At 43.4% G+C, this 26,520-nt stretch overlaps 1 protein-coding gene across 3 annotated transcripts in view; it reads left to right on the forward strand.

The window, feature by feature from the left end:
• Nucleotides 1-26,520, forward strand: part of STK24 (serine/threonine kinase 24) — a 125,176-nt gene that overhangs the window by 14,916 nt on the left and 83,740 nt on the right. For 2 of the 3 annotated variants that reach the window (XM_065592653.1, XM_065592663.1), the window contains exon 2: nt 16,082-16,312. The exons of the other annotated variant lie outside the window; for it this stretch is intronic. In XM_065592653.1, coding sequence (XP_065448725.1) covers nt 16,082-16,312 — 231 coding nt within the window. The remainder of the gene's footprint in view (nt 1-16,081; nt 16,313-26,520) is intronic. 3 annotated transcript variants of the gene reach the window in all.

Genomic DNA, 26,520 nt, shown 5'->3' on the forward strand with positions numbered 1-26,520 from the left:
TAAACCACATGCTACTCGCCAGGATCAACGTTTGCATTCTCTGGACGTACGCAGGGCCCTGGCCTTCTACATTGACCGCACAAGGCCCTTTAGAAAGACGACGCAACTCTTCGTTGCAGTGGCCGACCGAATGAAAGGCTCACCGGTCTCCTCACAACGCCTATCTTCCTGGATTACGTCTTGCATCCGGACTTGCTATGACCTGGCAGGTGTCTCAGCACCGCACCTCACCGCTCACTCCACGAGGGCCCAAGCTTCCTCGACGGCTTTCCTGGCGCAAGTTCCGATCCAGGACATTTGTAGAGCTGCGGTTTGGTCATCAGTCCACACGTTTACAGCTCACTATGCACTAGTGCAGCAGTCCAGGGACGATGCTGCCTTCGGATCAGCGGTTTTGCACACAGCAATGTCTCACTCCGACCCCACCACCTAAGTTGGGCTTGGGAGTCACCTAATGGAATGGATATGAGCAAGCACTCGAAGAAGAAAAGACGGTTACTCACCGTTGTAACTGTTGTTCTTCGAGATGTGTTGCTCATATCCATTCCAAACCCGCCCCCCGTCCCCACTGTCGGAGTAGCCGGCAAGAAGGAACTGAGGGGGCGCCGGGTCGGCTGGGGTATATATTCAGCGCCATGAAGGCGCCACTCTAGGGGGATCCACAGCCGACCCGCCGGTGTTGCTAGGGTAAAAATCTTCCGACGATCGTGCACGCGGCGCGCACACACCTAATGGAATGGATATGAGCAACACATCTCGAAGAACAACAGTTACAACGGTGAGTAACCGTCTTTTACCACCCTTACACATCAAGCTGGGTCTGATGAAGAACTTTGTCAAGGCCATTGACAAAACACAAGCAGCTTTCAAGTACCTCCTTGGAAAATTTCCAAGCTCAAGTGAAGCTAAGATAAAGGAAGGTGTCTTTGTTGGTTCTCAGATTTGTGAACTTCTTCAAGATGATGCATTTGACCATGCATTGCGTGGCAAGGAAAAGATGGCATGGAAAGCCTTCCAGTTAGTGGCAATAAATGTTCTCGGAAACAACAAGGCAGACAACTACAGGTTGTTGGTGGAAAACCTCCTCAAGGCATACAAAAGCCTTGGTTGCAACATGTCATTAAAGATACATTTTTTGCACTCTCATCTAGATTTTTTCCACCGAACTGCGGAGCAGTGAGCGATGAGCACGGCGAGCGATTTCACCAGGACATTGCAACAATGGAGAAACGCTATCAGGGCAAATGGAGCCCATCAATGCTTGCAGATTATTGCTGGACAGTGACAAGAGATGCTCCATTTAATAAATACAAGAGACAAGCCAAGAACTATGTACATAATAGTTTTTTGCCTTTTGTTTCATAATAAATTTTATGTATATAACCCTTTTGCTGATTTTTAAAGTGTTACATAAACAGGAGAGGTGAACTATTATCATGTAAAGCAACCATAAACACATGAAAAGACCTAGGTTTACAATTTATGATTAAAACTCTATCGACACAATATACATAGACATAAAATGTAAAAACTTAAATATCTTAGAAACCGTAGCCAATCAGTTGTTTTAATTGTCATATTTGAATTCAGCACATCAAAATACATAATAAATAGCACATTTTATCTCTGAAGCAGACGACTTCTCAAAAATTGTAGACCAGTGTAATCTCTTTAAAAATAAAATGGGAGCTGGAGATTATTACAGCATTTTAAAATTCTTGAGGGCACCTATGTACTTTTCTTTCTCTTGCTGTCATGCGTCTAAAATATTCTGGTCTGTGCTTTGTAGCATACTGATGGGGTGTAAGTGTTTTTAATCACGCATTTGATGACTGAACAGGTTTTTCACTTCCAGTAGTTTATTTTAAAAAACCCACCACAAATATAATAGAGGGTGGCGAGAGAATGCATGATGTGCTATAAAAGTTATCAGCTTAAATCTGAGATGCCTGTATTACTCACAAATGGTGTGTAGGCACGTCATTCAATAAGGCTTTAATACTATGCCACTGTATTTTGTATATGTCACATGTAAAATAGCTTTTCTGTAACAGATCTTTTAGAATTTTAAAACATTTTAATGGTACTATTTTGTATCTTTTCTTTGAAAAACCCAGGTGGTTTATGGTTTGATGCTGAAACTGTAGTTCCCATTAACTTCAGTTGGGTTTGTTAAAATTTCTGAAAAACAGGCTATTCTCTATCCGTTCAGCTTACTTTATGTAGCTTTCTGTATTTAAAATGTTGTGACTTTAAGACATGGCATTGTAGGAACTTCCAGGGCTGGAAGCAGGATCTGGGTCCCACTGAGTATCTGGGAATCTCCCCTGCAGGGTGATACTAAATGTTGCCTATTATGGGCCTCAGACCTGTGTAACTTCCTTGGAGGAAGAAAGGAGGGGAACTTGCACATTAGGGGGAAGAAAACTTTTGTGACAAGCTTAAAGATGTTTAAAAAATTGGGCTAGGTCCACAAAAGGATTTACATGCCTAAGTCCAACTTTTAGGTGCCACTGACATCCTTTAAAACCCTCTGCTTAGGTGCTGCCTAACTCTAGGCACCTAGGTTTCTGCTGTTAAAGTTCTGTAGGTGTCTAAAAATCTGCCAGAGAATATATCCTAACTTCCTCACTAGCTGTTCTCATGCTTAATTCCCAGTGGGATCCTCAAATTAGGCATAGCCCTGCCTACATTGCCTGTGGTGCCTGATCTGGTAGGTATTCTCAGAGCATGCTTAAAAGGAGGATGAGAAGTTGATGCTGGTACCCTACTTAAAACGTTTAGCCCAGTAATTGGAGCAATCACTTGGGATGTAGTAGATCTGAGTTCAATTCCTTACTCTGCCTGATAAGGAGAAGGGATTTCCATTTGGGTCTCCCATTCCCAGGGAGTGCCCTATCCACTGGGCTATGAGGTATTCTGGGGTAGGTCTCTCTTAATTTCTCCGGTTGAAATTGTTCCATTGTGTATAAATAACTAAATATTTATTGGGCCAGAGACTGAGAGATTACATCCCAGTCATTAGGCCCCTCATCTGGGAGGAGGGAGACCCAAGTTCCAGCCCCCTGTTCCAATGAATATTTAATTATTTATATGCAGTAGAACAGCTTCAACAGAAGAGAGTGAGAGCCCTGACCCAGAATACCTGATAGCCCAGTAGTCAGGGCACTCTTCTAGCAGTGGGGAGATCCATGTTCAAATCTCTTCTTCCCATCAGGCAGGTGGGATTTGAACCTGGGTGTGTCACATCCTCAGTGAGTGCTCTAACCATTGGGCTAAAAGTTATAAGGGAAGGTGGTGCCTCCTTAGCTTTCTGTGTTTTGAATGAGAAAGGGCTTAGGTGCCTAACTTCAGAAGAGAAGGTTTACAGCCTCAGTTCCTTTGAGGGGTGGGTCTTAGGCATTTTTCCTTGGCATTTCCTAGTTTAGGTGGCTCTCTATTCAGCATGCTGGCTTTTGTGGATCCCATTGTTAGGCACTTAACTCTCCCCGTGCGTTATTCTAAGAAACCTGGACTCCTAACTTAGGGCTGTGAAATCCACTGGCTGGCAATGTGCCTAAGTTCCTGTGTGGGTCTAGCCTACTGGCACGTTCTGGGGTGCAATCCAGACTAGCAAGGGGTTGTGTCACTGCCTGCCCTGCAGTCATGGGTGCTGTAGCTCCCAACCAGGGCTGCTCACAAACAGCCTAAGAGCATGCAGGTCGCACGCTGAGTGTCTCTGTGTAGCAGCAGCCCTCGTCCAGCAACTCTGACCCCAGAATCCTGTCAGCAATACTTCAATCACACTCTGGCCTCCACCAGTCTTGGTTACTACTTGCAGGGTGATCCCAACACACTCGGAGTCCTGAATTTCCCCCCAAAACATGTGTTCTGCACTGTCCAGCCCTTTCCTGGACAGTTCAGACATTAAAGGTCCTTTGCCCCGGTGAAGGGTCAGTATTCAACAGTTTGCTACTTTTCCTGGAGTTATCAAACAATTCAGTTTAAATGCTACACTGGATTAGTTTAGATTAAAAATAAAACAAGTTTATTTAACTGTAAGAGATTTTATTTGAACACAAGTTAGGGATGTAAAATAATAAACAGTTAACCAATAAGTATTACTCTTACAGTTAACCCTCCCTCGTTCACCCACCTCCTTCCGGATGATCATCAGCTAGTAGAAGTCCTTGTTGGGAGTCAGGGCCTGTGAGTGGGTCTCAGGTTCTCCTGCAGCAGAGATGCCGTTTTGGGATGCTGGCAAGAGGTGACCATGGCAACCAGGAAGAGATGGGCATCACGAGAGGTCACTGGGAGCCCAGCCTTCTCGTAAAGGGGCTGGGTTGATATTAACGCTCTAGTCTAGCGGGATCTTTGCCCCAGTGGCGAGGAGGGGAAATACTTGCACGGACCCAGGGATGATTACGCTGACGGAAAGATACCACTTGCAAGGTCAAGAAACGCCTGGCAGTGCAGGGAAGTAGGATGAGCAAACCACCAGGCCGAGGGCTTCGCGGGGGGTGGCTAGCCAGGCAGGGGGAGCGTGTTTAGGCCGAGGAGGGAAGGGCAGGAGCTGTGGGCTTAAAGTAGTCCTCGGCCTACTCCTGTACCACTGGAAGGGGTTTGGCTGCAGAGGCGGAAGGTGCGCTGGTCGGTGCTGCAGCTTCAGCTGATAATTGAAAGGAAGAGAAGCTGCTGCTGGGGTGGCACAGAGCAACGGGGGGGGGGGGGGGGGAGGGATAGCTCAGTGGTTTGAGCATTGGCCTGCTAAACCCAGGATTGTGAGTTCAATCCTTGAGGGGGCCACTTAGGGATCCGGGGCAAAATCAGTACTTGGTCCTGCTAGTGAAGGCAGGGGGCTGGACATGATGACCTTTCAAGGTCCCTTCCAGTTCTAGGAGATAGGATATCTCCATTTAAAAAAAAAAAAAAAAAAACTGCAGAGACCACATTGGGACAAATTAGGTGCCATGGGCACCTCTCCCTATTCCAGGGTACTGAGGATGTGAGGAGGGTACTGGGCCCCCTCAACTGCCCAGGATCTCCTGGCTAGGCCTGTTGTGTCACCCCTGGTCTGAGCTCAGCTGCCCTTTCCCATCTGTCCGGGGCATGGGGGGAGGGGAGAAGTGCCATCCTAAGCATTGTGAGGCCCGAATCGGTTAAACGGGTACTCTTTAAAATATTTACATCCTTAGTACAAGTATAAGGTATTATAGTCAGAAATGGTTACAAGGGAAATAAAGATAAAATGCTTTTTAGTAGCTAAAACTTAACAAGCTTGACTTGGTTCAAGGTAAAATTCTTATCACAGGTTCCCAGCAACATTGGTACCAAATTCTCAGGTCAGGATCTCCCGCCTAAGTCAAAAGGCTGGTTCCTTTGTCGTCTTAGGGAAGAGAGAGAGATAGCTTGAGGTGTTTTTGCCCCTCACTTTTATAGTCCAGTCACCCTTTGAAATGCATTTTCCTGAGGGTTACCCCTATATAAAGTTCATTCCTGCTGTAAGGATAGAGACATGGAGTCTTGTGATGGAAGAGGTTCCATGCTGTTCTTTGCTAAAATGCAGATTGATCTGGCTTCGAAAAATAGCAGTATGTGACCTCCAGAAGAAGAAAGAGGAGTATCCATGTACCAGCAATGCAGATATAGGTGAGCAACCGTTTTCATGTTCTCTGCCCAAATGCTAATGCGGAGAGTGGACTAGATCAGTGGTTCTCAAACTCGGGCCGCCGCTTGTTCAGGGAAAGCCCTTGGTGGGCCGGGCTGGTTTGTTTACCTGCTGCGTCCACAGGTTCGGCCGATCGCAGCTCCCAGTGGCTGAGGTTCTCTGCTCCAGGCCAATGGGAGCTGCAGGAAGTGCTGTGGGCCGAGGGATGTACTGGTTGCTGCTTCCTGCCGCCCCCATTGGCCTGGAGCGGCGAACCGTGGCCACTGGGAGCTGTGATCAGCCAAACCTGCGGACGCAGCAGGTAAACAAACCGGCCCGGCCCTCCAAGGGCTTTCCCTGAACAAGCGGTGGCCCTAGTTTGAGAACCACTGGAATAGATGATACATCTGAGGGAAGGGAACAAGCAGAAGGAGACTCCACCGATTGGAAGGCATGATATGCGCTGTCCTAGTGATGCAGATTCCATGACCACCACTCCCAAGAGAAGGAGGCGGGTGGTAGTTGTCAGGGACTCCCTTCTAAGGGGGACCGAGTCACCTATCCGCCGTCCCGACCGGGAAAACTGAGAAGTCTGCTGCTTGCCAGGAGCTAGAGTTCACGATGTGACAGAGAGACTGCCGAGACTCATCAAGCCCTCAGATCGCTACCCCTTCCTGCTTCTCTACGTGGGCACTAATGATACTGCCAAGAATGACGTTGAGTGGATCACTGCAGACTATGTGAAGAAGGATAAAGGAGTTTGAGGCGCAAGTAGTGTACTCGTCCATCCTCTCTGTGGAAGGAAAAGGCCCGGTTAGAGACCGTCGAATCGTGGAAGTCAACGAATGGCTACGCAGGTGGTGTCGGAGAGAAGGCTTTGGATTCTTTGACCATGGGATGGTGTTCCAAGAAGAAGGATTGCTAGACAGAGACGGGCTCCACCTAACGAAGGGCGGGAAGAGCATCTTTGCAAGCAGGCTGGCTAACCTAGCGAGGAGGGCTTTAAACTAGGTTCACCGGGCGAAGGAGACCAAATCCCTCAGGTAAGTGGGGAAGTGGGATACCAGGAGGAAGCACGCGCAGGAGAGTGCAAGAGAGGAGGACTCCTGCCTCATACTGAGAAAGCAGGACAATCAGTGAATTATCTTAAGTGCCTATACACAAATGCAAGAAGCCTGGGAAACAAGCCGGGAGAACTGGAAGTCCTGGCACAGTCAAGGAATTATGATGTAATTGGGTGGGATAACTCACATGACTGGAGTACTGTCATGGATGGATATAAACTGTTCAGGAAGGACAGGCAGGGCAGAAAAGATGGGGGAGTTGCATTGTATGTAAGAGAGCAGTATGACTGCTCAGAGCTCCGGTATGAAACTGCAGAAAAACCTGAGTGTGTCTGGATTAAGTTTAGAAGTGTGAGCAACAAGGGTGATGTTGTGGTGGGAACCTGCTATAGACCACCAGACCAGGGGGATGAGGTGGATGAGGCTTTCGTCCGGCAACTAACAAAATTTACTAGGTCACAGGCCCTGGTTCTCATGGGGGACTTCAGGCACCCCGATATCTGCTGGGAGAGCAATACAGCAGTGCACAGACAATCTAGGAAGTTTTTGGGAAGTGTAGGGGACAATTTCCTAGTGCAAGTGCTGGAGGAACCAACTTGTGAGCAGCAGGTCAAGAAGAGCTCTGCCCCTAACAGGGAAGAATTAGTAGGGGAAGCAAAAGTGGATTGGAACCTGGGAGGCAGTGACCATGAGATGGTCCAGTTCAGGATCCTGACACAAGGAAGAAAGGAGAGCAGCAGAATACGGACCCTGGACTTCAGAAAAGCAGATTTGACTCCCTCAGGGAACTGATGGGCAGAATCCCCTGGGAGAATAACATGAAGGGGAAAGGAGTCCAGGAGAGCTGGCTGTATTTTAAAGAATCCTTATTGAGGTTGCAGGAACAAACCATCCCGATGTGTAGAAAGAACAGTAAATATGGCAGGCGACCAGCTTGGTTTAACAGTGAAATCCTTGCTGATCTTAAACACAAAAAAGAAGCTCACAAGAAGTGGAAGATTGGACAAATGACCAGGGAGGAGTATAAAAATATTGCTCAGGCATGCAGGAGTGAAATCAGGAAGGTCAAATTGGAGTTGCAGCTAGCAAGGGATGTTAAGAGTAACAAGAAGGGTTTCTATAGGTATGTTAGCAACAAGAAGGTGGTCGGGGAAAGTGTGGGCCCCTTACTGAATGGGGGAGGCAACCTAATAACAGAGGATGTGGAAAAAGCTAATGTACTCAATGCTTTTTTCACCTCTGTCTTCACAAACAAGGTCAGCTCCCAGACTACTGCACTGAGCAGCACAGTATGGGGAGGAGGTGACCAGCCCTCTGTGGAGAAAGAAGTGGTTCTGGACTGTTTAGAAAAGCTGGACGAGCACAAGTCCGTGGCGCCGGATGCACTGCATCCCAGGGTGCTAAAGGAGTTGCCGGATGTGATTGCAGAGCCATTGGCCATTATCTTTGAAAACTCATGGCGATTGGGCGAGGTCCCAGATGACTGGAAAAAGGCTAATGTAGTGCCCATCTTTAAAAAAGGGAAGGAGGAGGATCTGGGGAACTACAGGCCAGTCAACCTCACCTCAGTCCCTGGAAAAATCATGGCGCAGGTCCTCAAGCAATCAATTTTGAAGCACTTAGAGGAGAGGAGAGTGATCAGGAATAGTCAGGATGGATTCACTAAGGGCAAGTCATGCCTGATTAACCTAATTGCCTTCTATGATATGATAACTGGCTCTGTGGATGATGGGAAAGCAGTGGACGTGTTATTCCTTGACTTTAACAAAGCTTTTGATATGGTTTCCCACAGTATTCTTGCCAGCAAGTTAAAGAGGTATGGGCTGGATGTGTGGATTATAAGGTGGATAGAAAGCTGGCTGGATTGTCTGGCTCAATGGGTAGTAATCAATGGCTCCATGTCTATTTGGCAGCTGGTATCAAGCGGCGTGCCCCAAAGGTCGGTCCTGGGGCTGGTTTTGTTCAATATCTTTATTAATGATCTTGAGAATGGCATGGATTGCACCCTCAGCAAGTTTGCAGATGACACTAAACTGGGAGGAGTGGTAGATACGCTGGAGGGTAAGATACAGAGGGACCTAGACAGATTAGAAGATTGGGCCAAAAGAGATCTGATGAGGTTCAACAAGGACAAGCGCAGAGTCCTGCACTTAAGAAGGAAGACTCCCATGTACTGCTACAGACTAGGGACCGAGTGGCTAGGCAGCAGTTCTGCAGACAAGGACCTAGGGGTTACAGTGACGAGAAGCTGGATATGAGTCAACAATGTGCCCTTGTTGCCAAGAAGGCTAACAGCATTTTGGGCTGTATAAGTAGGAGCATTGCCAGCAGATTGAGGGACGTGATCATTCCCCTCTATTCGGTGTTGATGAGGCCTCATCTGGAATACTGTGTCCAGTTTTGGGCCCCACACTTCAGGAAGGATGTGGAAAAGTTGGAAAGAATCCAGCGGAAGGCAACAAAAATGATTAGGAGGATGGTGAAGCACTGGAATGGGTTACCTAGGGAGGTGGTAGAATCGCTTGACCTTAAAAACCTCTAAGGAAGGCTTGACAAAGCCCTGGCTGGGATGATTTAGTTGAGGATTGGTCCTGCTTTGAGCAGGGAGTTGGACTAGATGACCACCTGAGGTCCCTTCCAACCCAATGATTCTATGATCTATTCCTGCCCCCCTTCTTTGCCAAAGACTGGTCACTTGACAGGTGATTGCTAGTCAACTTTGATGACACCTGGCTAGAAGTGCCGGCTTGTCCTTTGTCTTTGAGAAATAGATTTACCCCTCCCCAAAACTTGTCTGGTAAACACATTTTAATCATCTCATCTTATGTTCATAACTCTTAATAAGCATTTTGTACACACATTACACAAGAATATTAATAATGAGTGTGCTGTTAGTTTTCAAATTATACCTCATAAGGCATATATTATACAAAGATTATTTCAATAGTGTGTAGGGCAGTGGTGGGCAACCTGCCGCCCAGCAAGGTAATCCGCTGGCAGGCCGCCAGACAATTTGTTTACATTTGCACGGCCGCCCGCAGCTCCCAGTGGCCGCGGTTCGCCATTCCTGGCCAATGGGAGCTGCAGGAAGTGGCGAGGGCCACAGGGACGTGCTGGTTGCCGCTTCCTGCAGCTCCCGTTGGTCGGGAACGGCCACTGGGAGCTGCAGGCAGCGGTGCAAATGTAAACAAACTGGCGGCCTGCCAGCGGATTACCCTGACGGGCTGCAGGTTGCCCACCACTGGTGTAGGGCATGAGTCTGGGGTGCTTTTGTTTCACAGTCACCTTTGGAATGTTACTTATAGTCAGAATGAAGCAAAGTGATCAAAGTGCATGACAAATGCAATTTATCACACAGATATAATTGCGTTCATGTGTGTGTATGTATACATCTATATCTGTATAAATATCGACAGTGTCTGTAATAAGTATTGTTGATATCCCACACTATTCTCTGCTACATTTTAGTTTAGTAGTTTTTCTTTTGGCTGTGACTTCTTAAAGATCTGCCACAAAAATCTAGTGCAAATTAAACAGGTCTTTCAGTAGTAACATTGTCTCAATTTTTGTTTAACTAGTTTGGATTGGCTTTCTTCATGAAAAGCCAGTTGAATTGAGGCATAGTTTTTGAAAAAGAGTCACTAATATATTTCTTAATTGAATAGTAATTGTCTAAGTTTGTATGGAAGACGGAAAATGGAGAGGACAGGGTGTGTGTATGTGTTAAGATAACTGTACTGAATAAAAATGATTTTCTTTTTAGAATTTATAAATTTCTGAGTTAAATAATTGGAGCTCAGTTTTACACCTGGTGAAATAATATTTAACTCCTTGGCACTGGCTAAATGCATCTTCATTGAGCAAATATTTTGCTAATACAATCATAGACTTTAAGGTCAGAAGGGATCATTATGATCATCTAGTCTGACCTCCTGCACAATGCAGGCCACAGACTCTCACCCACCCACTCCTATATCAAACCTGTGTCTGAGCCATTGAAGTCCTCAAATCATGGTTTAAAGACTTCAAGGTGCAGAGAATCTTCCAGCAAGTGACCCGTGCCCCACGCTGCAGAGGAAGGTGAAAAACCCCTAGGGCTTCTGCCAATCTGCCCTGGAGGAAAATTCCTTCCTGACCTCAAATATGGCGATCAGCTAAACCCTGAGCATGTGGGCAAGACTACCAGCCAGACACCCAGGAAAGAATTCTCTGTAGTAACTCAGATCCCACCCCATCTAACATCCCATCACAAGCCATTGGGCATATTTACCACTAGTAGTCAAAGACGAATTAATTGCCAAAATTAGGCTATCCCATTATACCATCCCCTCGATAAACTTATCAAGCTTAGTCTTGAAGCCAGATATATCTTTTGCCCCCACTACTCCCCTTGGAAGGCTGTTCCAGAACTTCACTCCTTTGATAGTTAGGCCTTGGCTACACTGACGCTGTACAGCGCTGCAACTTGCTGCGCTCAGGGGTGTGAAAACGCGCCCCCCCCCCCCAAGCGCAGAGAGTACAGTGTTGTAAAGTGCCAGTGTAATCAGAGCCTGCAGTGCTGCACGCTCGCTCGCAGCACTGCAAGCTATTCCCCTCGGAGAGGTGGAGTACTTACAGTGCTGCGACTACACTCACGCTTCACAGCGCTGCCGCGGCAGCGCTGTACAGGGCCAGTGTAGCCAAGGCCTTAGAAACCTTCATCTAATTTCAAGTCTAAACTTCCTGATAGCCAGTTTATATCCATTTGTTCTTGTGTCCACATTGGTACTGAGCTTAAATAATTCCTCTCCCTCCCTGGTATTTATTCCTCTGATATATTTACAGAGAGCAATCATATCTCCCCTCAGCCTTCTTTTGGTTAGGTTAAACAAGCCAAGCTCTTTGAGTCTCCTTTCATAAGACAGGTTTTCCGTTCCTCGGATCATCCTAGTAGCCCTTCTCTGTACCTGTTCCAGTTTGAATTCATCCTTCTTAAACATGGGAGACCAGAACTGCACACGGTATTCCAGATGAGGTCTCACCAATGCCTTGTATAACGGTACTAACACCTCCTAATCTCTATTGGAAATACCTTGCCTGATGCATCCCAAGACTGCATTAGTTTTTTTCACAGCCATATTACATTGGCGGCTCATAGTCATCCTGTGATCAACCAATACTCTGAGGTCCTTCTCCTCCTCTGTTACTTCCAACTGATGCCTCCCCAGTTTATAACAATAGTTCTTGTTATTCATCCATGACCTTGCATGACCTTGCACTTTTCACTCTTAAATTTCATCCTATTATTATTAGTCCAGTTTGCAAGGTCATCCAGATCTTCCTGTATGATATCCTGGTCCTTCTCTGTATTGGCAATACCTGTCAGCTTTGTGTCATCCGCAAACTTTATTAGCACATTCCCACTTTTTGTGCCAAGGTCAGTAATAAAAAGATTAAATAAGATTGGTCCCAAAACCGATCCCTGAGGAACTCCACTAGTAACCTCCCTCCAGCCTGACTATTCATCTTTCAGCACGACCCGTTGTAGTCTCCCCTTTAACCAGTTCCTTATCCACCTTTCAATGTTCATATTGATCCCCATCTTTTCCAATTTAGTTAATAATTCCCCATGTGGAACTGTATCAAATGCCTTACTGAAATCGAGGTAAATTAGATCCACTGCATTTCCTTTGTCTAAAAAATGTGTTACCTTCTCAAAGAAGGATATCAGGTTGGTTTGGCACGATCTACCTTTTGTAAAACCATGTTGTATTTTGTCCCAATTACCATTGACCTCAATGTCCTTGACTACTTTTTCCTTCAAAATCCTTAAAATGCAGCAGTCACTGCTATCATTAGGTGAAGTGTGTTCACCAGGACACATCCCAGGACTGTAGTTACCCCAATTAAGATGAATTTACAGTACTGTAAATGAAAGGTGCATCCCTTTTGTTGTAAAAACTTCCAAAAATGAATCTGGAATTCACAAGGTTAATGTTGTCTTATTTTCAATGGAACATATTTAATGGAGTATTTAGCTGTCATCTTAAAACTAGTAGTTGTATGACACCTCCATTCACCTTGAAAATCTTATAAGATCGTAGAATCATAGAGAATCAGGGTTGGAAGGGACCTCAGGAGGTCATCTAGTCCAACTTTGTGCTCAGAGCAGAGCCAACCCGAACTAAATCATCCCAGCCCAGGGCTTTGTCAGTCCTGACCTTAAAAACCTCTAAGGAAGGAGATTCCACCACCTCCCTAGGTAACCCATTCTAGTGCTAGTTGGCCAGTTTCATTTTTTTTTATTTGTGAAGAGATGGCAGCCCTAGATAATAGATCCAAATATTTGAAATGTCATTTGTAGTTAACAATCTGCTTTTAAAAAAATGATAGTAAGACTAGATGCAGCTGAGTGGAGTTGACCACAATTTATTCTCTGCTTCCTGCTTCTGTCTTAAATTTAAGTTTCCCACCTGCTACAGGAAATAAGTCCTTCCTGCATATAATTGAAAGCAAAACTGTTGTGGACTGTAGAGGGGAGAAAGATTTTTGTAGAGTAAAGTTTTGTGGCCCTTCTTTCTTGGAAGTAATGGTTGCTGATGCTGTTGAAACTATTACTTCAAAGTAAAGAGAAACGATGTATTGAATTTGAAGGCTAGAGGCTTTTTATGACAGATCTGCATGAGCTGGTTTCATATTGTGTCTAAATGTGTGTGAGTGCTGCTGCCAAGAAAATATGTATATACACAGTTCTGTGAGGTTTGTAGTGAAGATCAAAGCTGCTTGTGGAGAGCTGAACTGAAATTCAACCAAGTCAAGGTGAATAGATTGCAGATAGCCTTTGGTGCCTGGTGAACAATAAAATGATGACTAGGAAAGCTTTGACAGTGCTACTAATGAATGAAATGCCTGGGTTTGTACAAAGACTAGAGGTACTCAAGAAAACATGCTTGCTAATTACATTTGACCAGATTTCATACTTGAAGCCTTAGGTTATTAGTAGGGCCCTACCAAATTCATGGTCCATTTTGGTCAATTTCACGGTCATAGGATTTTTAAAATTGTAAATTTCATAATTTCGGCTATTTAAGTCTGAAATTTTACAGTGTTGTAATCGTAGGGTTTCTGACCCAAAAAGGAGTTGTGGGAGGGTCGCAAGGTTATTGTGTGTGTGTGTGGGGGGGGGGGGGGCAGGGGTGGTGGTTGCGGTACTGCTATCCTTACTGCTGTACAGCTGCTGGTGGCGTCTGCCTTCATAGCTGGGCAGCTGGAGAAGGCAGAGCCGCCGCCAGCAGCAGTGCAGAAGTAAGGATGGCATGGTATGGTATTGAGCTGGGCCCTCAGTCAGCAGCCACCGCTCTCCAGCTGCCCAGCTTTGAAGGGAGCAGTGCATAAGTAAGGGTGGCATAGTATTATACTTCTGAACTGTTGCTGGTGCGGCACCGCCTTCTGAGCTGGGTGTCTGGCCAACAGCCGCTGCTCTCTGGCCACCCAGCCCTGAAGGCAGCGCAGTAGTAAAGGTGGTAATACTGTGACCCCTCCCAAAGAGAACATTGTGACCCCTCCTTGCAACTCCCTTTTGGGTCAGGACCCCCAATTTGAGTAACTCTGGTCTTCTCTTTGAAGTCTGTATAGTATAGGGTAAAAGCACACAAAAGACCAGATTTCACAAGGGGGAGACCAGATTTCATGATCTGTGATGCATTTTTCATGGCTGTGAATTTGGTAGGGCCCTAGTTATTAGGGGAAAAAAATAGATCTATTGATATGCTTTGAAATGCTTTCATTTCCATATGCATGACCAAATTGAAAGCATGGTGGATTGATTTAAATTAAAGCAATTTAAATTACCAATTTTAATAATGATTTAAGTCAGCAAGCAGGAAATCTGGATTTAAATAATCAATTTTAATCATGTTTTGCATTTGTACTTTTTAGTTATTGTCCTAAGAAAGATTGATTCTCATTGGTTGATTACCATTAAAACATGTTGCTTTGAAACTATATATAGTTTTTACACTGAATTTGGTGTTGCTTCCCGCTAACCAGGAGGATGCACTATACCTTCCCCATTTGTTTAAGCAATTTATAAAGTGTAACTTATATTTATTCAGATTTTTACTTTTTACTTTATGTTCGAAAATGATGAATGATGCATTTTCTTATTTAACTAGATTAATTTTCTACATTTGATTTGTATCAAATTGCATTTGGATGGAATTAAATGAATATGCACAAAAAACATTTTCAAATATTTTTAGTTGAATAATATTACTTTAAATGTTCTGGATATATAATAAACAAAAAGTAAGTTTATCAAAACATGTTTTGCATTTAAAACTAACTGATTTATTAACTAAAGGAAGCATTATGTATAGTGTATTGAACTTATTGATTTTTTTCTGGTCAAATTTTCCTTCAAGATTTTAGAACTAGTAGGTCTCATCCTCTCACACCTAGTTTTTATTCATAGATTGGAGGAGGAAAACAAGCTTTTCAGCTTTTTCAGCTCCCAATTTCTTAATTTTGAATGAACTAGACATTGAAATGAAGTAGTTGAAGAAACTGCATGCATGAAGAAAATGAATGAAGAGGCTATCTCTTGTCAAAAACTTACTTAGCACATAATAAACTCTGATTCTAGGTGCTTAGCTAGTTACATTCACCAGTTCAGTGGTCTGACTTTCTTTAAAACTTGTCAGCAGACATGTATTGTTTAATATTATTTGCTGTATTTAATGTAAAGTATTTTAATAGATTATAATAACTGTAGACCTTAACATAGGTTGTCAATTACACATTTTAAAAACCGTATTTAATTTAAAAAAATTCAATTTAAATAAAAAAAAGTTTTATTTTTTTAAATTGATTTTTATCCACCCTGACTGACAGCTTGGATGAGTAGATGGTATTAAAAAAGAGGGGCTTATACTTATTAGGCAGTATTGAACTTTTTGTATAAGCCCTCTTTTCTTCAAAAGGGATGGACTTGACTTTAAGTTAAACTAGTATGCTGGTACAGAAAACTAACAAAGTTTTGGGTAACCATTTAAATTAGAATTTGGAGGAAGGCTGACAAGTACTGAGTAGCACTTGGGTTGTATAAAGAAATCTGCTAAAAAATCAGTAATTCAAAGATACCTTTGTATCCAGTAAAGAATGGAACGGAAATTACATCTGAACTGGAGGAGGGTCAGGTTGAGAGCACAGTGGTAAAATGTGGAAAAATAGGAAAATAAAGGATGCAGAAAAGACAGATAAATCCGGAGGTGGGAGAGTAGCATTCTACATAAGATTCCATAGGATCTAATGAGTTGTGGAAAGTCACTAGTCTTTGTCTTTAGAAGTGTTAACATTTTTGTTTGTAACACTGTAAGTATTGAATATCTTTTTCTTTTTGTAAATTTAACAGAATCTACAAGCAGATCCAGAAGAACTGTTTACAAAACTGGAGAAAATTGGCAAGGGCTCTTTTGGTGAGGTTTTTAAAGGAATTGACAATCAAACTCAGAAAGTGGTTGCTATAAAAATTATTGATCTAGAGGAAGCGGAAGATGAAATAGAGGACATACAACAAGAAATCACAGTGCTGAGTCAGTGTGACAGTCCTTATGTAACCAAATATTATGGATCTTATTTAAAGGTAAGATGATGCTTGTTTTTGTGTGTTACAGTGAAAGATTTTGTTCAAACGTCAATTTTTTATGGACAAGGACATCAGTAGAATAGCAGAATAGTTTTCAGTAGAAGGGGAAATATTTTTTTCCCCTTAACCTTAAAAACAGAGTGAACTTCTTATAGTTTGTGAAGAGTTTGCTTCAAGACCCATCTTAAGAATAAAATAGTGTATGTGTCTGTTTTACCAAAGGCAGGAAGAAATGAAATTTGTGTAAGTAACAGACTTGTCATTGGGGACATTGAGGTCAAGCAGTAGTATATTTAGATTGTTCAATTTTAGAATGCATTGAAAATGTAATAAAATTGCATAAAACTATTAGAAACAACTCAGTACCTGCTTTTCATCAAGATTAACAATTTTGTCAGGCCTTGATTTGTAGTAGTCTTTTTTTAAAGACTGAGATTTTTTTTTTAGACTTGATCCTGTTTTTGACCTTGAATGGCTCAAAAAATTAATTTGTTTATCTGTGAATTATTTGCAGAAGGTATTTAGTTAGTAGAGTAGCCTGAAATGAAGGCTGATGCATCTTTTATGGGTTTTGGTTGGTGTTTCATCTGAAATTACAAGCTTTAATGATCACCTCTTGGCTTTCATTTCTTTTCTCTGAAATGATCCAGTTCTTGACAGTAAATCAGTTGAGATGAGTTTTAATAATGACAGATACAAAAAGGTGGTACTTCTCTGCGGAAAGATTCATGTTTGAGGTTTCTCTTATGCTTTAACATAGAAGGTAGCACAACTGTGCTTGGTACTTTTTGGTACTGTTTTTCTCTGACTTTATCCCATCTGTGTTACTCAGTTTTCTTTTTTTCACTGAGAGTGCAGGCAGGAGCTTACAGCTCTCATTTTTCTCTTGAAAAATGGCTGATAAGCTTACCAAAGGACAGAAAATATCCTAAATACAAAGTTTGGTCCACTTTTGCCATTCTAGGAACGTTCTACTTCATTTCTGAGGCATGAATGCCCTTAAAAAACAAACAAACAAAAAAATAAAACAAAAAACCCTTATTAACCAATCAGGATTTCTGGGCTTTTCAGTTGCTTGCATACTGAGAACGGATTTGCTCTGAGGATCCAGAAGATACATGACCATTCCCACTAGGACAGTCCACTGTGTGCTTCCTGTGGCCTGGGCCTTGTTATCTAGGGCAACTTGAGAAAAAGCCCATCACAATATTCACCCAAATGGCAGCATGCAAACTTTTGGACCTAATACCTCACCACTGCCCTGATGCAAACTTAGGTATAGAGTAAGTCTAAAAAGATTGTGAAGGTATATAGCCAGCAAAATAAATTGGGGTCTACTTTTAGTCTTTCTCCACTCCCCTCTTGAAATCTCCTGACTAAGTGTTGGTGGATATGTGAAACGGGGACTCCAGAAAGGGCAAGATAAGAATTTCTCCTCTCAGAGATTCTCACAGTATTCAGAACCCTTCTTCCCTCTTTAAGGAGAAATCAATCTTTTCCTCATTCTTACTCACAAAGGAAATGTTGCAAATTCCCATAAAGTTCATTTCTCCCACAGGGCCAGTGGTGAATGTGCTTCTTATGGAGGACTGCAAGCATTAAACTGGTTTTATTTAACAGCTCTGAATACACATGGTCAAATTGTCTTGACATGAATGTAGTTCCTCCCAATGAGGATGACAATAAGGTGACACTCTCCTTGAGAACGCACAACTTCATGAGACAGTCAGAAAATATAAGTCTGAAATAATGCTGGTAGAAAAAAAGAGCTTGAACTACTTTTTCAGATGAAGGTGTTACTACTTGCATTGTAGTAGACACCAACCTTACCTCAAAGAGTTTACAATCTAAAATGGATGAAAGGGATGCAACTTACAGACAAAATACAGCGGCATGCATGATTGGGGTACATCTTGTGTGTGTGTGTGTGTGTGTGTATATATATAATATATAGGGAGAGTGTGCAATGGGAATACATTTGTGTTAGCACTCATTGGTCAAAGTGGGGCAGAAGAATGGTGAGCGGGGGGGAAGTGGCTGTAGGTATAAGAGAAGGAAGGTGGGTAAATGGAGACAAGGGCAATTAGTACAATGGTCATGAATAATGAAGTTGACCAGCTGAAGGGTTGCTATGGCAGGACAGGCTTGGGATGAAGGGGGTGGGGGTGTCAAAAATCAATGACAATACAACAAATGAGGGGGGGGGAATTAGTCTAGGTTTCAGAGTTAAATGAGTTATGATCATGTCAGGAGGCTGTAAAGATGATATTGGCAGCTGCTGCAATTCCCAGTGTAAATGAAAGAGGAGGCTTCTGGCCTTAGAACCCTGGATGGTTCTGATTGGGGATGCTGGAATTTTCTGACTTGACCCCTTAGCCTTTGGGTGCAGCTGTTTCTGACTGAGATGGGAGATCTGAAGGTCTGGGATTTCCTGAGTGCCTCTCTATCCATCAAGGTGCATTTCACTGCTTTACAGTCCATTTTCTTAGGCACCCTAATAGCATCAATGGCCAGAAATTACTTTTGTTCTTTGGCTCCTTTTGCATACATAGTCTTGTATTAAGTGTTATCCATTCCCCTATGACTTTCATTTATATTTGGACTTCTGTAAGAGATTTGATTTAGTACCATACAATGTTCTTGATTCGTGATTAAAAAATAATTGTAGCACATATTAAAGGGATTAAAAACTGGCTGAGAGATCTCAAAGTAGTTGTAAATGGAAAATCAGTTAACTGGTTTTTTTCTAGTCGGGTCCCATAGGGATCTCCTTTTCGCCCAGTGCTTTTCAGTCCATTAATCTGAAAGAAAATGTAAAATCATTGATGATAAAGTTTGCAGATGACACAAGAATTAGTGGAGTGGTAAATAACACACACATTAGCCTGTGACGGTTGCTGGAACTGCTGTCCTTGCTTTGGCAAGCCTCTCAGTGTTTTTCTATTTTGCATGTTTGTATATAGTTGTAAGTAGTTTTTTAGTCAGTTTTAGTGAAATTTTTGTAATTTATCGAGTTAGCAGCGTTTTTGTCCCTTCAAACCTTGTGCCTCCTGCAACAAGAGTATGCTTCTCAGTGACCTGCACTCAAGCTGCCTGAAGTGCCTGGGAGAAGCTCACTTAGGGGATCGCTGCCAGATTTACAGAGACTTTAAGCCTCGCACGAAGAAGGACCAGGAAGCCAGACTGAAGTTTTTGTTCATGAAGGTGGCACTGAGACCTCCATCTGAGCTAGGCCAGTCTGACTCAGCTCAGAGTGCCTCAGCATTGGTAAGGAGAGCTCCTCCTACCGTACCAGAAGCTGGGCACAGTTCACCATCCTCAGAGACTAGGAAAAGGCACAAGAAACAGTCAGCAGAGAGGAGTCGATTCCTGTCACCAAATATGGCTAGGCTTGGGAATCAGAGTAGAGTTGACCTAAGACAGGCCACTCCTCTTACTCTACCGCAGAAGTCAGCACTATTGACTCCTGCACCTACACAGGCACTGTTGACTCCCATATTGGATGAACTGTCTTCATCTGCAATATAGCATGATACCGATACTATCTTGGTGCCGAACACACCGGAGGCATTTACTGTGGCCAGAGACCATCTAGCGCTGTTGGTACTGGTATCACCAGCAGTACAAGAGTTGGCGGTATTGGTGCCATCGGAACCTGTTGCCTCAGGTCATCATTTGGTACCTTCAAAAGAGAAACTGGCTATAATGACCTTGGTGCAGGCATTTTCACGATAGCACCAGTTTCTGGCGCCGGTGGGAACTGTACCGCTGTGGTCCTTGGTCTCATCTTTGGAGTCAGAGGTCGAGTCTTACTCCTCTTGTTTGAGAAGTTGTCCCTGCTGCTCCCCAAGATACTCCTACCCTGCCAAAGACCTACCATTGAGTGCATGGTCAGGTCATCACTGGGGACCTGTGCTTGTCCAGTGGCCGTTTTAGAACCCCGTGGGGGTTCTCCTATTCGGTGACCTTGGAATGAAGGGCACCAACATGCCATCGGGCTGCAGCCAGTCTGCACTCTGGCATTGACCCTGACACAGAACAGTAGGAGCCGGCTCAGTGGGATCCTGCTGAGGCAGAAAGGGAGAAAGAGTGAAAGAGTGTCTTCAGGTGGTGCAGACTTGAAACAAGTCTGTTTCAGGAGTGGGCATGTTGCCTCCCCTGTATTACTATAAGGCACACCAAGAAGTGTTGAAAAGAGTGGCCTTAAATCTGGGCATACAGATGGAGGTAGTAAGAGTCTCCTATACCTTGGTTGATATTTTATCTGCTGCAGCTCAGCAAATGTAGCCCTGTCTTTCAATGAAGCCATTATGAACCCTGTTAAAGCCTTGTGGCAGCCCCCCACATCCCTCTCCTCGTGTTAGAAAGATCTGAGTGAAAGTACTTTATTCCTGTGTGGGGTTATGAGTTGTACTCTCATTTCCCCCCACCCCCTTCCCAGGATTAATGGTAATATCTGCTGCCAGCAAAAGAGAGAGGCAGGTTCCAGACATGCCAAACCTGTGAAAGAAATGCAGAAATTGGGCTCTTTTTTGGCTTAATTGGTGTGTGAGTTGTTGTTGGCTAGTTTTTGGCTTGTAGCTTGTTGCTTCTTTTTTCGTTTGGCTCCCGGCAAGTGGGGGCAAGCAGGAGCGAGAGTTGGTGTGCACAGCGGACCCACAACAGTCCCAGACTGTATGCCGGGGAGATCTAGTCACATAGAGTGTTGGTGTTCTTGGGGATTAGCTTGTTTTGGCCTTGTTTTGAAATGGGATTAGCTTGATTTTTGGCTTATTATGAAAGTCGGAGTGCTTATTTACCGCATGAAAGTTGGCAACTGTGGCAGGTTCATCAAAAGCAAAGGACTCCAAGAAGTTGGATCTGTTCAGTAGGAAAGTTTATTTTACTGGGGGTGTTACAGGTCAGGATTGCAAACCGGAGGTGCTGCTGGATAGATATGATTTCAACATGTGGGACTCCATGCAGAGAAATACAATAAGGAGCATGTTGTCAGTGGTTCAAACGTAGGTCACAGGAGCTTTAATAACACCAAGTTCAGATCCCAGGGAGGAACGGACTTTCTTATTTGCTAGTGAAGATTACAGAATTACAGCCTTACTCATGAATCTACATCCGAAGAAGTGGGCTGTAGTCCACGAAAGCTTATGCTCTAATAAATTTGTTAGTCTCTAAGGTGCCACAAGTACTCCTGTTCTTTTTGTGGATACAGACTAACACGGCTGCTACTCTGAAACCATCAATAGAGAGACTCCAGCCAATTCCCCCCAGCTCCAGACCTACACCCCAAGACTGTATAGTCTTATATTACTCAAAGGCACCTTGAGCAGTGCAAGTTCATTAAGTAATTCGCCACTCCCTCACTGTGAAATGGACACACACTACCCTTTGTAAACTGAGCTGAGATTTCGCAAGCCACTTAACCCTGAACAAATTAACTACAGAAAGACAGATTTTAAGTGGTAGGCGTGGCGAGGGACATCTTCAGCAGTGGGAGACTTCCCAAATAGATCTATTTGCAACCTAGTACAACAGAAAGTGTCACCAATTCTACTCCCTGTGAGGCCACAGTCCGGGGTGTATCATAGATGTCTTTCTGTTGTCGTGACTGGAACATCTTTACTACGCTCCCTCCATCCCACTCATACAGGGAGTACTTCTAAAGATAGAACGGGACTGGGTCATCCTGATAGCCTCAGTATGGCCCCGCCAACGTTGGTTCGCCACTCTGCTAGGCCTCTCAGTGGTGACTCTAGTTCAGCTTCTGTTACATCCGGACATGATCTTTCAGGACCATGGTCAACTGCTCCACCTGAACCTGAGCTCCCTTCACCTAACTTCCTGGGAGCTTCATGGCTAAACCTCAGAGAGCAGGCTTGCTCGGTGTTAGTTCCTCAGGTCCTACTAGGTAGTAGGAAGCCCTCCACCAGGGCTACTTACCTTTCAAAGTGGAAGCGGTTTTCAGTCTGGGCAACCCAACGTGGGGTTTTACCCATGTAGTCATTCTTACAGGAAATACTCAAGTATCCATTACACCTGAAGCAGCACAGTTTAGCTATCTTCTCTGTCAAAGTTCACCTTACAGCAATATTGGCTTTTCACCTCCGGGTGAATAACTGATCCATGTTTTCACATGACATGTCCGTCTCATTTATGAAGGGGCTAGAGAGGTTATACCCTCAAATAAGAAAGTCCGTTCCTCCCTGGGACCTGAACTTGGTGGTGGTAAAGCTCCTGGGACCTCCGTTTGAACCATTGACAACATGCTTCTTATTGTATCTCTCCTGGAAAGTAGTTTTCTTAGTGGCCATCACTTCGGACAGAAGGGTTTCGGAGCTCTGTGCCCTCACATCAGAGCCTCGAAACACAGTCTTCTTTAAAGACAAGGTACAGTTATATCCCCACCCGTTTCTGACCGAAAGTGGTCTCTCAATTTCATAACAATCAGACAATCTGTCTTCTTCTCTTTTACCCAAAGCCACATGCAAATAGGGAGGAACCAGTGCCATCACTCATTGGATGTTAGACGAGCCCTACCATTCTACATAGACTAAACCATTCAGAAAGTCCACTTAACTGTTAGTAGCGGACAGGATGAAGGGCCTCCCAATCTGTTTGCAGACAATTTTGTTCTGATTGCATTCGTACTTGTTACAATAGAGGGGGGGATCCTCCTCCAGCTATCTTGACAGCTCATTCCACAAGGTCACAAGCATTCTCAGCAGCATTCATAGCACAGATCTGGTCATCAGTGCATATGTTCTCCTCCCATTACACCATCCTCAGAAGTCCAGAGATGATGCCAAATTTTGTTGCGCTGTCCTGCAGTCCATGTGTCCGTGAACTCCGATTCTTCCACCTATTCAACTGCTTGGGAGTCACCAGAGTGGAATGCACATGTACAATCACTCGAAGAAGAAAAAATGGTTACTAACCTTCTGTAACTGTTCTTCAAGATATGTTGCCCATGTCCATTCTACCACCTCCACCTCCTGTCCTGTACATCAGAGTTTTCTAGAAAGGAGGATCTGAGGGGGAGCGGTGCTGTGAGCATGTGGCACCAGAGGGGGCTCCAGCTGCCCCAACGGGTATCACTGAAGGAAATTTTTTTAACAACTGTGCTCAGGGCGTGCACACACCTAGAGTGGAATGGTCATGTGCAGCGCATCTCGAAGAACAACAATTATGGAAGCTTAGTAACCTTTTTTTCTGCAGAATGATCTGCACTTACTTGAACAATATGTTTTAGTATAGCCAAATGCAAGATCATAAATCTGGGAATGAAGAATGTGGGTCACACTTATGGGGGACTGAATTTTGGAACGCATTGATGCTGAAAGGAATTTAGGGATCATGATGGATAAAAAACTGAATATGAGCTCCTGAGGTGGTGCTGTAGCTAACTGTGTTAACCTGATTTTATAAGGCTGATTTATTATAGGCTTGCCAATTATCTCACCAGAAGATACTTAGGTTCTTGTCCCAAAATCAGGCTACAGAATTAGGGAATGTAGACAGATCAGTACTTTGTCTGGACCCTCGGGGTGTGCGGCAGGGACATTCACACTGAGGACAGAACCAAAATTTTAATATTTTTATTACAATAAAACGAGAGTAATCAAAGCTACAAACCACAAAGCGACGAAGTAGTATAGTTCTATAGTTCCTGGTGGTAACATCCCTTTTACAAGAGCCACTTAAACTAGCATACAAACACCCTTCCTTGGGGACCTGGTAGTAGGAGACAGAGGACCAGTCTCATCTCTGGCATGCCCAATAAATTCGATGGTCCTGGTTCCTCAATCCCAGGATGGTAGAGATCAGCTTCGGGTGTTGCGTAGCTAAGCTATATTGCATAAGCGAAGCTCATCGCTTAACCAAAAGAGAACTTAAAGAAAGATAACTAAGAGAAGGAATCCTTCCACGTGGTGGTCTGACCTCTTATAGGGTCTTGGCATTATGCTGAATATTCATGTCAGTGCCCAATTTTCCATGCCCAAATCTTATTTCTTCACCCAGATAAATCTTAGGGTACACTTATTCTGTAGACTAACATAGTCTTACGTATTAATAACATGTTCATTCATATTAATATCAAGTCTCATTCTCAAAATGGTTACCTGTAGGCTCCTTGCATTATAACCAAATATAATGAAATAATATCTACTGAAATATAAACCAAAATAATATCAATCCATCCAATAAAGAAGATTATATAATATAGCAAGCTGGCAGGCTAGCCCTATGGGCTACAGTGTGCTAACACAAGCTACGTATGTGGAGGCAAGGGAATATTGAGTAGAAGTAGGAATGTGGTGTTATTGTTGTAGATAGCATTAGTGAGACACTGTGCCCAATACTGATGTCCACACTTCCCAAAAGATGTTGGAAAAATTGTAAAGAGTTCAGAAAAGAACTACTAGAACAATTTTGAGGACTGGAAAACCTAGCTTACTATAGACTTAAGAAGCTCATTCTATTTAGTTTATCCAAGAGAAGATTAGTAGGTGATTGAGCCTTTTAGAAGTGCCTATCTGGGAAGAAGATTTCTGGTAGTAGAGGGCTCTGAAATCTACCAGACAAAGGTTTAACAATATCTAATGGCTGGAAGCAGAAGCTAAATTTAGGCTAGAAATAAGGCATATATTTTGAGTCAGGGTAATTAACTATTGGAATTGCTTACCTAAGGATTGGGTCACTTGATGTTTTAAAATCAAGGTTGGATTACTTCTTAAAATATGCTGTAGCTCAACCAGAAATATGGGCTTGGTGAAGGAATTACTGAAATTCTATGGCCTGTGTTATGTAGGAGAATGGATTGGGTGATCATAATGGTCCTCTGTGGCCTTAAAATTCTGTGAATAATGTTAACTACTGAAATGTGATTTACTTGGAACTATCTAAAGGCCAACTTGAAGCTTCAGTTGATCTAGCATGCGGTGTCTGGCCTTATAAATAATACAAAAAAGCAAGAGCACATTATGCTGGTGTCCACCAGCTCCTTCACCCAGTAAAGAATCTGCTTTGCGGTCTTGGTACTTACCTTTAAGATGGATTGGTCCCTGGTTATCTGAGACCAGTTACCCTCCACTTTTTGTATCATTTGTGGTCCTGAGGTTTCTTTGCTTGTGTGCATGCTTGCTTACAGCCCTTTGCGGAACATCTTAATGGGAGAGGACATCTCAGTCTGCATCCCTCTTAAATTTGGACATCAAAGGGGTGGTTGGCTCCAGACACTCCTTTCCCTCACTACCTCTTCTGAAAGATTTAAAGAGATTTTTGTCTCCTCGAGGAGATAGTCATGAAATTATCAGCCAGTAGTCAATCATCTTCAAAACATGATTTATTGAAAATACAGAGGAAACTGAAGAAAAGCAAAATGTTTGCATAACCTATCTAAATTTACACTTCTCGTGAATGCCTTATCCAGTTAGCTTAACTTAGTTACAATAAAAAGAAAACAAATGCCTTGCATTTCTTCAAAAGCAATGTTTCACCAACTACTTGTTGGTCAGGCTGATGCTGCCTTTTACTTCTGGGTCTCTGAGATCTCTCAAGTCTTCACTACTGAGAAACTAGGAAAATAGGAAGGAGCATAAACCCTAGCAAGTTGAGTGTAAAAGTATGATTAGGCAGGCCAAAAAAAGAATGTGAAGAGCAACTAGCAAAAGACACAAAAGCTAACAGCAAAAACTTTAAGTACATTAGAAGTAGGAAGCATGCCAAACGATCAGTGGGGTCACTGGGTAATCAGGGTGCAAACGGAGCACTCAAGAAAGACAAGGCCATTGTGGAGAAGCAAATGAATTCTTTGCATTAGTCTTCAGTGCAGAGGTTGCGAGGGAGATTCCCACACCTAAGCCATTCTTTTTAAGTGACAGATCTGAGGAACTGTCCCATGTTGAGGTGTCAGTAGAGGAGGTTTTGGAACAAATTGATAAATTAAACAGTAACAAGTTACTAGAATGAGATGGTATTCATTCAAGCGTACTGAAGGAATTCAGTTATGAAATTGTAGAAGTACTAACCGTGAAATGTAACCTATTGCTTAAATTAACCTTTGTACCAGATGACTGGAGAACAGCTAATGTAACACCAATTTTTTAAAAAGGCTTTAGAGGAGATGCTGGCAATTACATGCAGGTAACCTTAACTTCAGCATCAGGCAAATTCTGTTCTGAAAAGAACAGAATTATCAGACACACAGA

The sequence above is a fragment of the Chrysemys picta genome, chromosome 1, assembly GCF_011386835.1.
Source record: "Chrysemys picta bellii isolate R12L10 chromosome 1, ASM1138683v2, whole genome shotgun sequence".
Lineage (NCBI taxonomy): Eukaryota > Metazoa > Chordata > Testudines > Emydidae > Chrysemys > Chrysemys picta.